Source organism: Meleagris gallopavo, chromosome 15, assembly GCF_000146605.3.
Source record: "Meleagris gallopavo isolate NT-WF06-2002-E0010 breed Aviagen turkey brand Nicholas breeding stock chromosome 15, Turkey_5.1, whole genome shotgun sequence".
In the NCBI taxonomy this organism is placed as follows: Eukaryota; Metazoa; Chordata; class Aves; order Galliformes; family Phasianidae; genus Meleagris; species Meleagris gallopavo.
The window spans coordinates 7,437,131-7,449,814 of record NC_015025.2 but is presented as its reverse complement, the minus strand read 5'-3'; the positions used below and the strand labels follow the sequence as shown (position 1 = coordinate 7,449,814).

The following is a 12,684-nucleotide window of genomic DNA, read 5'->3' as shown; positions in this document are numbered from 1 at the left end:
CTTGAAAATGGTGATGCTTCCATTGCACAAGGAAACAGCTCCAGTTTCTTCTGCCTCACTTTCAGTTTAGACAAATGGCTTGTTTCTCTTCAGCTGATGAAAAATCCAATTTTCCCAGTTATGAGATCTCCATTTAAAAAATCATTATAATCTATTTGATTTTTTTCTTAATAGATCCTTTCTTGTACTTCTGTAATTGAAACACCTTACTTAAAAACCAGAAAACTATTGTGAGCTCTCCCATCTGTAGGCAGCTATAAGCTGCTCTTAATGTGATGTTACGTATATATTTTTAACATAAGTGAGCACTTCCAACTATTCTAATTATCACATTTGTGCCTCTCATGAATGTTGCATTAGTGATGGTGCAAAAATGAAGTGTAGGCCAAAATTGACAGGTGATTACAATATGTAATGTAGTGCCAAACTTAACATTAATGAAAGGAAAATACACAGTTAATGTGAGGAGGAAATTGCCCACCTTCTGCAGCATGGCATTGGGTGGCCTCTCTCATTTTCTTGCTTGTTTTCTCCAGGGCATTCTGTTAAAGTTGAGCTGAATGTCCTGCGATGGAAAATAGGGAAATTGATAAACATCATTCAGGTCATGTATCTGAAAGACAGAAACATGAGCGGGAGGTTCTTCCCCTCACACCTAGGGGAGGTGAAACACAGTCTGCAGATCTTCCTAGTGAGGGGAGTGTGAGGTGCAGGTGGGAAGTGGTGGGGAGCACAGTTCTGGCAGGATCAGAGCTGCTAACGGTATAATGAGGCTAATTATTTTGAAAGTGAGCTTTGTGGTTTGAAAGCTGCCGTGTTTGACAGCTCTGGAAGACACAGGCATCTGCTTGTGCATGAAAGGGAAAAAGCAATTAGGCAGGAGCACAGGGGCACAGCAACAAGTTCAGCGTCTGCATGGGGAACAGAAACTTCCTTCTCAGCTTCTTTATTTCTTGGTTTCATAGAATCACTGAGGTTGGAAAAGACTTCTAATATCAATGGGTCCAACTGCCCACCAACCACCAATATTGCCAATAACCATGTCCCCAAGTACCACATCTCCACATTTCTGGAACACCCCAGGGACAGTGACTGCACCTCCCTGGGCAGCTGTGCCAGTGCATCACCATCCTTCCTGAGAAGAAATCTTTCCTAATAACAAACCTGAACCTCCCCTGGCACAACAGGAGGCCATTCCCTCTCATCCCATCTTGAAAAAAAAAGGAACAACGACAAACCCAGGTGAAAAGAACCAGAGGAAAGGTGAAATCACCAGCATACAGGGGAAGTATTCTTGCCTCTTTCCATGGTGAAAGGAGGCTCAGAGAAGTTGCTTAGCTTGCCACAGACAGGAATCTTTGGAAGCCACCTCTGAGCCTGGGGCTGTCCTGAGTAACTTCCTGTGAGCAATCGCTTCAAACAGGTCTCTGAAGTATGTGGTAGATCTCCATTCTTATAAGAAGCTGTTGGGTTAACATTAACATACCTGTTGTCATCCCCCTGGTTTTAACTTCTGATACCTATCAATACCGTAATGATCTTCCAAAGAAGGTATTATCATTCTGTACAAAAATGGGACTTTACGACATCATGCAAAAGGCTGTGGAGGATAGCTGGAGATAATGACATACAAAAATGTGCTCCTTCAGCCTTATTTTTTATTGAATTTGATTCTTTGCTTCTTTGCTGATCTATGTGGAATGCCTTGGCTGACTCAGGCCAGGCTCCCAATTAGTTGCCTTCATTAATCAATCTCTTTCCAATCTATTTCCTGTGCCAAGTGAAGGGTTGTGTTCAGCAATCTACCAGAGAGCCCAAATGCTTTTCCTCCATTCATGGAACAGCGGAGCAGAGGGGCACTGTGCTGGGATTAGCTGTTGAAGTTGAAGTCACTTAAATGAGTTCCTATAAATTTTCATTGACCAAATTCATTAACAGAGCCTGGCAATAAAAAGAATAAGGAGGGAAGATGTAATGAACAGTTTCTGTTCCAAGGAAACAAACTGGTTGGGTCAAATTTAGTGAATGTTTTCAGCAGGAGAAAAAGGAAACAAGATCCTGAAGTGTTTTGACATTTTATTTCAAAATCATATTTCGGTTTACTATTTGCCTACACTTCAAAAAGAAGTTAAACATCCTCCTCAAAAAAAAATAAATGCTTCTACCGTAAACACAAAAGTAAATGAATGGGAGGGTATTTTGCTAGAAAATATTTTGAAACATTTCTATTGGCAACCCTGCCTGCAACAGAGGGCTGGGAAGGGGTGATCCTTAAGTCCCTTCCACCCCAAGCCATCGTATGCGATTGTATGGTTCTCTGAACATCAAGATGAAGTGCTGTCTGTGTGCCCATGGTTGTATGGCCAACACACGCTATGTGGGAATACCAGGACCCGTTGGACTGAGGTGCTCTGGGAACACATCATGGGAATGTGGGTGGTGGGAGCAGGTGGGAGCCCGGGCTGCTCCGTAGGAGTGAGAGGGGGTGGCTCAGCCGAGGAAAGCATCCGTCAGGAATGATGGAATAGAGGAAAGAGAAAGGTGAGGAACAAATGCATTGATTGACGCTTCCTTTGTTTTCTGTGGCTTGTCAGATAGAAAGCTTTTTTTTTTTTCCAGCTGTATATTTCTCTCACTCAAAGGCTTTGCTTAATTAGAGAACTGTCTGCTAATTTTAAACCTGAGGAGGCATGCAGAAACCTTACAAAATGTGCTTGAAGGCTGGATGATGTGGGCTGCAGACAGCTGTTCTTAAAACCTCTAACTGAAGTTTAGTAGAGAATGATGAGCGCTTAATTCCAGCTCGCGAGGTCTGAACAGCACTATTTGATTTAATGATAATTAAGATATTCAGCACAACTACTCAAGATGGAAAAAAATAAATGCATGTCAAGAGATAGAGATAAATTTGTATTTATGTTTGACTACAAAGGACTTTAAATAAACAGTGCTGTCAGCTCCATCTAAATAATTTAACAATCCTAATGTTTTCCTGAGATCTGGATTTTCACTATTCAGCTGCACTCTTTTGGTGGTATCCCCGTGGATTTTACCTGTATTTTCCTAAAGGACCGCATCACCATAAGGAGCAGCAGACAACCAATAGTTGTTCCTCCTCGTTTTTTAAAAATCAGGTAATGAGTAAGATTAGCACAGGTCAGCCATGCCTTTGGATTTGGCTTGGGCATCCTAAGAATTCAGGGCTACATTCTCTTTGGGGATAGATGGATACTGCTTGAGACAGCTGGGCTTCACCAGCCCCTGCCCAGGGTTGGAGCAGGGGAAACATGGTGCAGGTTAACCTCATGTTACCAGGCTCACTGCAGAGCGTGGGCTTCATTTTCCTCTCCTGGTCCTGGCTGTAAAGGGGCACACAGACAGCCACTGCGTTTGCTCACCCCCCTTTGGTGACGGGCTGTCCTCAGGGCTGCAGGACATCAGTCACAGCATCAGGATGACACACAACAGGCTTAGGAAATGATGTACTGTAAGCCGTTAGGAAATCCTGCAAGTATCACACTCATCTTAGGAGCAAGAAGAAATGAAAATCCCACAGAGAAACAACAGGAGCTATTCATCCTGGAAGCGGTAGATATATTGCTGGCTTTGCAGCACTGAATATGGAATCAATTTATGTTGTTCTGCAGTGTTGATACATAGCAATGAGAAGACAGAATGAGCTGTAATTTACTGCTCCCTCTCACCACGGGAATCGTGTTGAGGGGGTGTGGGAGTTGTTCTTATCTCGCTGTGTATTTTCTACTGATGGTCAAATGTGGAAGTTCAATTTAGAGGCTGGAAGCATGAGTCACTCAGCCCAGAGATGGCAAGTTTTATTTCATGAGGCCTACGAACCTGGTCATTGCGAGAGGACAACTCTCCACTGACCTTTTAAAAATTAAATATGCTGCTGTACTGAAATTGGATGCTTCATGAAAATACATTTCGTTTGGATCACATATTCTTTTTTTCCAAGAGAAAATGGAAGTGAAACAATGCATTTTGTTCATATTTCATGCTGACATCTAGTGTATTTCAGGTTTAAGAAAAAAATAAGACTATTTTTTGCCTTTTTCAAAATGAAAAATGTCACAGATTAAAAAAGCAAATCCCAGAGACTGTTGGATTTTATGCTCACTCTTCCCAACTTTCTGATTATTCCCCAGGATCTCCCAGTTTTCCAAATTGCTGAAAGCATCTTTTCAGGGAGCAAATAGCACAGTCACCTTTGTTTATCCTCAGCTCCTGCAGCCCTGGATGGCACTCCAATGCCACAGACACATTCAGTGCTGCTGTTCTGAAACACGAGTTCAAGGTTTACTCCTCATCCACTGAGACACAGGACGGTCTGCACCATCTTCCTTAGGTATTTTTGGTGTAGGCATGGCAAATCATGATGCCAGCCATGAGCTGCACTGAACTGCATTGCCATCCTCTGCCATCAGTTGTTTACTGTGGGTTAGTGGCTGCCATAATGTGCAGAGTTAAAAGACTGTTATCTACCTGTTCCTGAAACAGGAATCAAGTAGGCAGATGCATCACTTTCTGGAAGAACTAATAAACACTCATCTTAAGCTGTTCTCTTTTACCCGTACGTTTTTAGTGCATTTATGAATTATATTGTTTGCGTTTATAATTACAGAGCTGAACAGATGGTGGAAGGCTTATTTCAGAATGATGTGTTCATTAAAATAACCTGCTCCAGTCTGCCAAGTGATTGTTAACTGTGATCCCAATTTCATGTTGAAAAGAGTTACTTACACTTTATAAGTTCACCTGAAAGAAATGGAGCTTTGAGAGACGGGCACCATATTGAGCATAAAGCTAGAGCAATGGTGCTGTGTGCTGTCAATGGCAAAGCATCAAAGGGATTTTCAGCTGTAACAAAGAAAAAAAAGGAGAATTTGGAAACCACATTTTTCAGGTCTAAGAAAAGATTCAATTCTTTGGAGGCTCTATTCCACTACAGTGGGGCTAATGCTCACTTCCACCTATGCCCAGACTGATCCAAATACATAAGGCTCAATAATAGTAGTTTCCACAATTAAAAGTTACTTGAGTCAAGACCTAAGTCTTCATAGCTTATGACAGTTTTCCATCTTCCATACCTGCCTAGTGATGTTTTGTCTCCCTCTGGTCCTAATGAGCACTCACTGAGTGCACCTGCAACTAACTAGAGGTTTCCTTATGGAGCTGGGAGTGCTTCTTTCTTCTTTGGAAATCCTTTTTTCCTAACCACACTGCCTTCCAAGGCACTCAGTGCATCCTCAGACATTTCTTTGCTCTTTATCCTCCTTTGCAGTATTTCATTTCTGAGATTTCCTGCCCCTCCTTTTTTTTCCCCCCCACGTTGAGATTTCAGGATCTGGTCTCAATATGGATGAATGCAGGACACAACGTCAAGGTTTCTTGGAGGAGCATCTATTTTCCCAGGTCTGGTCCTACCCAAGTTCTAATTCCTGGCCCTCACTCCTCCTGGTGAACACATCCTACCTGGGTTACCTCCAGGCATTCCACTGCAACCAGGAGATTTGCTTCAGTGGAAGTCTGCTCAGAAACATTTACAGCTCTCCTACAGCTGAAAGCTTTGCCCTTCTGCGTCAGAGCAATTGGCAGCACTGGTACCCCCACAGCCACGGCACGTGGTCATCAGAATTTTGCAGGCAATGAATTAGTGGAGGCTAAGATAGAGAGGAGAGGGATCAAGGAATGGGAGAGCAGTGGGAAAGGTGGCTGTGCTCACTAAGAGCAACCAGAAACATTAATGTTTTCTCCTTGTTCAGAAAACATTTTCCTGAGATCTGACTGTGAAGGCTTCAGAGAAGCAGTTCCATTTGAAACCCTGGTTCTGGTGGGAACCAACACATAGGGCTGCTTGGCTGGAACAGCATGTGTCTGGGAGAATTTCTGGGGAGTGGGAAAAGCATTTCCTACAGCACTCTGATTTTAGCTTGCAACTTATTATTTCTGAACTATCCGTGTCTCTGTAATCACACATTTCTCTGATACCTCAACCTCCCTTAAACAACCACCCCGATCTGTTCGGCCTCCTAGCTGTAAATGAACTCCACTGTACATTTTTTACAGGGAATGGGTTGTCTTCAGAAGAAGCTAGGCAGCACTCAGCACAACAGATTCATGCTTTAATTTGGACCACAGCACTGCTGGCAGGAAGATGTGGCTGGATAAGGATTGTTTGTGATTTCTGTTTTGTTGAAATTTAATGCCTGCTTTAAATGGAAGTGTTCCATTTGGAATGCAAGCAACTGACACACACACGCACACACGTGTTAAAAACACTAATGAAGGACATTTCCCAAAGAACAACAGCCTGCAATGCCTTTGCGTGAAAATTTTCCTCAGTCACTTTTACGAATTATTGCTTATTGCATTTGTTTAAAAGACAAACTCAGAGAAACCAGCACAAATTCAGAAGACCTTTCAGTGCCACAAAACCCACAGATCTATTTCACTTCTCAACAAAAAGCCAGTGAGTTCTTTCCAGTTGATAAGAAATTGACAGCTGAAGCTCTGCTTCCTGCCTTACGGAGGAGCTTAAAGACTTATTCTGCATTTACAATATACAGGTTACCAAAAAGATTTACAAATACAGGGAAACTTGGTGCTCAGCAGCTTTCTCTAACCATCCCCAGAATCTGTGGCAATTGCGCCCCAGCCATCCCAGCAATGCAAACAGCTCACCTGAGTCCCCATCAAACAGCAGGAACCACCTTCTGCCAGCTTAGAAATGGAAGCAATTAATCATGTTAGCAGATGCACTGGGAGAGGATCACTAAGCAGAGAGTGGGGACAGCTGTGCACCTACAGTGCTCTGTGACAGAGCTGCTTCCCCCATTAATCTGCCTTAGGCCAGCTGAGCGCTTTGCCATGCTTGGGCAGTTGGGGCCGTTCGTTTTTGCCATTTTTTCTGTGCTATTATTATGGCTTTTGAAGCAAAATTATTTCTCCTGGCCAAGGTTAAAGAGGCAGAGGCTGATGAGGCAAAATGAAGCCCAGTGTTCACGGGCAGGCAAAGGGCAGGAGGTGCAGTAGACCCTTAGCCCCTCAGTGAGTCAGCTCTAGCTGGGGAGGGCTGTGTTTGCCCCTTGTCATCAGTTCACTATTAATGAGCAGCACTACCCTTTTGGTTCTGCTACCTACCAGAGTTCTGTGCTCTGCAGTAGCCCGGAGGGCTCTGTGGGGATGGCAACTCCTTCATTACAGCTGGGGAAGCCAAAAAACAGCACCTTTGGCTGCACTTCCATAAGGAATTGTGCAAGTTGGTGCGAGGGCTGGATCTGCAGAGAGCACAGAGTGCGCTGCGTTCTGGCGGTGCGTCCTTCCCAGCTCTTGCTGTGCTCCCAGAACAACGCTGGAGCTTTGCGTTCTGGTCGTGGGCCTACGGAGGGTAAAACCACATAACTCCCCACTGCTGAGCTGAGAGCTGATCCAAGCAGTTAATTAAAGAGTCCATTGGACTGTCAGAAACATCAAGAGACACAGAAGCAATTATCTCCAAATTGGTCATCATCACAATTAAAGTACCATTTGGCAAGTATGAGAAACGCCTGCTGTGGGGTCCTTGTATGGCTAGCAGTGCCTTTTGATGCCTGGGGTCTGTGGCTGGGTGGCAGTGTTCAGATCCGAGCGAAGCTGGCAGGTGGCACAGTGGGACATGATAGTGATGCTGCTCCTTGCTCTGGGAGCAGCCAGGTGCAGGGGCAGTGTGGGATGCTGCCTTTAATCAAGCCTGGTTGCTTTGCACACCAGAGTATATAAATCTTATCTAGGAACTCATTATAGGCAGAAAAGCTGAGCAACTAATTTGCTGCAGATAACTTATTTAATGCATTTAAATCTCTCTTTTTCCTTGCTCACAGATTATATCTTCATATCCATTACTCAGATCTAGCTGACAAATCTGGCAGCATTTAGCCCACACGCACAGGGTCCAGGCATTGCTTTCTGGTTGGGGAGACAGACCCTGCAGTGCACGGCTTCTGGGCAGGCTAAGACATGGGCTGTGTTCATATAGGTGAGACAGAAGTGATTCTCAGCTGCTGCTGTGCTTTCTCTTTGAAACTTGCTTCCCATCGATTCTGATGCCTGAAGAAATAATGGTGTTTTCAGAACGCAGATCAGTTGAGATGTGGTGGCACAAAGCAAGGCAAGGCTGTTACAAAGCTGCCCTTTATCTGACACTAACTGTGCCATATGGCAGGCAGCTTTAACTTTTATGTGATGGGAGAAACTACCATACGCGTAAACAAACTGCTCACACAAAATCCTGACAGCAGAGGACTCCTTTAGCAGTTTCCTGGAGATGTGGGTAAGTTTTTGGTACAGAATCACATGCTGCTACCAAATCATGCACAGCACAGCCTTCATACCCCACCTGTAAATGCTCTTTCCTGCTCTCCTACCGCTCCTCTTTCCCCACAGGGTAAACAGCTGGAAGTGCTGATCTAATGCCAGCAGCTTCAGGCAAACCCTGTGAGCCAACAGAAATGCTGGGACACCTCAATGACTCCTCTGTAGCTTAATCAGCTTTGTAACAAATGGCATCACCTGATAAATTGCCCAACTGTTTTCTGATTCCTGCAGAAGAAAAAATCACAGGTTTGGTTCTTTGGCTGTCCTCTGTGAAGTCAGCTTTCAGTGCCTGTCTGTTGTGCTTCTGAGCAAGCCGATATACCTGCCCTGTTCTCAGAGTGAGGGCTCTCCTGGCTCTTGTCCCGTCACTGTTCATAGCAGGGATTTTGCTGTCTCTGGGGTTTGCTGGACCACTCCACTCCATGTGCTGTGGCTCACTTGGTATGGGAGATCAAACTTGCATTAAGGCTTGTATGCGTCATGGTCATCTAATCAGAGTGTCTGTTCGGTGTCAGATGCAAACTGTCTTCTTGTTTCTTACATCAAGCCTCTATCTTGTTGGTAGAACAAACGTGGTCTGGGAAACTTGTATGGTTGTTATTCAAAGTGATGGAGTCCTGTGGGAAGATGTTTCAATGGATAGGTCTGCATGTACAATAACCTGTATTAAGTCAGTCAAGCCTAACAGTGTTGAAAAACAGCATCTAGTATGTTGTCAGAGGGAAAATTCCCCCAGCAATATTCACTAGGACAAATGTGGACAGGCAGTGGATTCTATATCATGGCTTTTATCTTGAGCCCAATAGCTGATCTACTGGAACAGGTGGATACATCATTTGGAGGATTCTCACCTCATCTACTTCAGACATCTCAGCAGCACTGTAAGCACTATGCTTTAGGAGCCTAAGTCCTGAGTATACTCAGTGGAATTAAATGTTAATTCAGTTAAATCAGTTAAATGATTCCAAGTCAATTGATACGAATATTTAGAAGATATGATTCTGCGTTCTCAGGAGCTCATTGTACATGGGCTTGTGCTTTTTATCTAGCACTAACGAAGCTTTGTTTCCCCACTCTCAGGTACGCTGTTTTACATAATGGGCATCATCAGGAACATCAGAAGCTTCCCATCCACAATGACCCAGAATCCCAAGAGTCCTGTTTCTAGCCACAGTTCCAGAAGATAAACAGCCCAGCTGGAGGAGGAGGTTCCTTTTAGGTCACCCAAAGGATTCCCAGACAGCAGATGAATGAACACCCATTCATCTGCATTGTCGGGGGCTGCCTGCACTGACCCTGTATGAAGGCCCAGCCACACGCTGTGTGGATCCATGGAGCCAAGGAAGGTCCCTGAGTGCTGTATGGTGTGGCCATATGACTGCATTAGAGCCTGCCCTCGGTGTGAGCAGGTTTCTGTGAAGGAACACCACAGATGCAATCTGCCTAGAACAGGGACTCCTGTTACTCCTTTCCAGATGCCAACTCTGTACGAGCCATCACTCTGTCCTGTGCTATCCTGATCCTAAAGAGTTCTGAAGCCCTGGCATCATGTGAGATCAATTGCTTTATCCCACCGGTGACTGAATGCTGCCAGGAGAGAAACAGCACTGTTTTCTTTAGCCAAACAGGGGAAGTGTTTGCCTTTTGACTATTGTTATGGGGAAAGATCAGCACAAGCTGCTGATTTACCCTGCCTTGCAGAGCTTTTGTTGTAAATGCTTTTATCATGCTTCCTGGCCAGGTTCCTTGGAGCAGGATTCAGGAGGTGTGTATAGTACCTGGCAAGCTGGAGAGGCTACAGAGACATTCTCCAGCTAACAGCAGGTCCTGGACCACTGTTGCAGTCCACTGCTGAGCCCAGCCACACGCTGCTGCTCTAAGGCCTCACCCAGCATGCGGCCAGCACTGCCCTCATCTGAGCAAACTTTGGGCACTGCCAGCAAGCAGAAACGTTGGTCAAGGGACTGTCAGTCTGTAATACGTCACTAAGTGCCATCCTGAAAAATATACCATCTAAGAATCTTTTCTATCTCCGGTAGGAAGACAGACTCCTACTTTTCCATCTTTATTTTTTGTGTTTCCTTCTGTTCTCTTCCACTTGGGGCAAGAAGTTTCAAAACATTAAGATAACACTGTACACACAGCTGTTTGCCAAAACCTCGGTTCTAAGCTGCTTCCTGCATGTATGCGTTGCTGTGTTCCCTGTGAGCTGCTTTCACATGTGCACATAAATGGTAGGCAAACTGTGAACATCACAACTTGGGAAAAATGATTTTCCTGCAGTGGGAAATATGTAGGATCAGGACTACATGCCTACTTAGCTGAAGATCTAACCCAGAGATGTTACCCTGAACCTAGAAGATAAAATTGTACTTTGTTATATTGTGTAGTCATGTACAGACATTTTTAATGTAAAAAGTTATAGTGACATTATTTATTATTATTTTTTATCAGGAATGTGTGAGTTTTGTTCATTCAAAGCTTCGAGACCCAGGAGCTTAACATTATATATATTATTTAGTAATATTTCTGTTGCTATGTGACAGACATTTACTGTAAACAAACAAATCCTGCCTTGAACAAAATTGTTGCTCAGTAGGAAAAGAAAACTGTGCATGCTGAGAATATCGGACTTCTTCACCTTGGTGTCTGTGTTCTCTGAAATGCTTCTTCCACACCAAACAGTCAGTGATAGCTTCACTTCATCTTCCTTTAGGATCCAAAAGAACTGTGGGCAGAAACAGCTCTAATTAGAGGAAGCCAGACACATCCTAGTGTAAGAAATCCCCGGCACTTAGGAAGAGACCAACTACTGGTGCTTTGGTCACAGGTGCTGATGGGAAGAACACGAGCTGCTTGAAAAGAGATGGTAAGTGATGGTTTGTGCCAATTCCAGTTCATCATTAGGGACAGTCCTTCAGTGACCTGTTTTTAAAGGGATTTCCAAAAGAACTCAGTGTCAGTTCACCTCTACTGTTAACTCCAAATCAACACTGGTGGGTGAAAAAGTAGGATCTCATTGAAAGTTTTGGAAGAAATGCATCCAAGAGAGCTTCAGGCCTATGATTTATACCTCTGTGGAACTGCTCACACAGGTTCTGTCTGGACTTGGGTACTCAAGACTGCAGAACAGGTTGCCTAGGATTAGCTCCAAATATCAAATTTCTTAAAGAAATGCTAGAGAAGAGTTCATCTGTCCTCATTAAAGGCATCAAAATATGTTGAGTGATACGGAACCAGCTGCATGGGTGTTCTTTGTTTCTGGTTGTCCCTGAAGCATTGTTTTCTCCTATACTTTAATGTACTTTAGTAATATATTCTTAATTTAAAATGAACTTCTCAGCACTGAGTTTTTCTCACGAGCAGTGTTCAGAAAGCTTTGTCAATGGGCTCAGTAGCTCACTAACCAAAATGGTCAACCGAAAAAAAAAAAAAAGGATTCAATTCTTAACACTATTTAGTGTCACCTCTGCCTAATGGCTGGCTGGATTCAGCAAAGCTGTCAAGAATCACTTGGCAGCTTCTGCTTAATAAGTCAATAATCTCAGCAGTGCTTCTGCAAACACAGTAAATGGCATTGTTCATCATCAGTAACATCAGTATTTCTCTGGAAAAGGAGCTGTCTCAGGGAAAGAACCTGTTTTTGATTTCCTTCCTCTGCTCTTGTAGCCTCTGAGTTCATTTTCCCATTGACCATTTTGGTTAGTGGTTTCAGTGTCTCTGCCTGTGCTGAGTAACTTGTAATGCATTGGCTGTTTTGAAAAATAAAGATCTATGTACATTGCAAGAAAGTCTAGCTCACGCTCCTCTCTTGTATTTTTTCCACTCAAAGCTTAAGACGTTACCAGATAATGCCTTCAACTTTCCTTGCAATATACTGAAACTGCTAGAATGGGAAGGGAGAATCTGGCCACATTGCTTCAAAAATACTGATGAACCATTGGTTATAATACAAGCTCCTAATATTTATATCCCCTAATACACCATAATAATCCTCCAGCACCTCCTGCTCTGTTTCTTTGAGTCTCCCAGTGAATTTGACTGAAAAGGGACTTTCTTTCTTTCTTTCTCACTTATCCTTCACTTCCCTATCTCACAATTCACTCTAATATCCACATATTTTGTACATAAAGATAGTAGCACTCACCAACAAATTGTCCCACTACCACATTTATAGTCTAGGAACATTGTATATTCTTTCAAATGCCTCAGGAAGCCTCGGAAGCGTTAAGCACAGTGCCTACTGTAGCTGTTTTCTTGGACTACAACCGATGACACTTTTCCTTGCCAGAGACAAAGTGCTAGCAGAAC

At 43.7% G+C, this 12,684-nt stretch overlaps 1 protein-coding gene across 2 annotated transcripts in view; it reads left to right on the top strand.

Annotated features, from left to right (window-relative positions):
* The window catches only part of HTR4 (5-hydroxytryptamine receptor 4), a 101,315-nt gene extending 89,151 nt beyond the window's left edge, over window positions 1-12,164 (top strand). For both annotated transcript variants that reach the window (XM_010718921.3, XM_010718917.3), the window contains one exon: window positions 9,454-12,164. In XM_010718921.3, coding sequence (XP_010717223.1) covers window positions 9,454-9,541 — 88 coding nt within the window. In that variant the 3' untranslated portion in view covers window positions 9,542-12,164. The remainder of the gene's footprint in view (window positions 1-9,453) is intronic.
* Window positions 12,165-12,684: the final 520 nt, after the last annotated feature.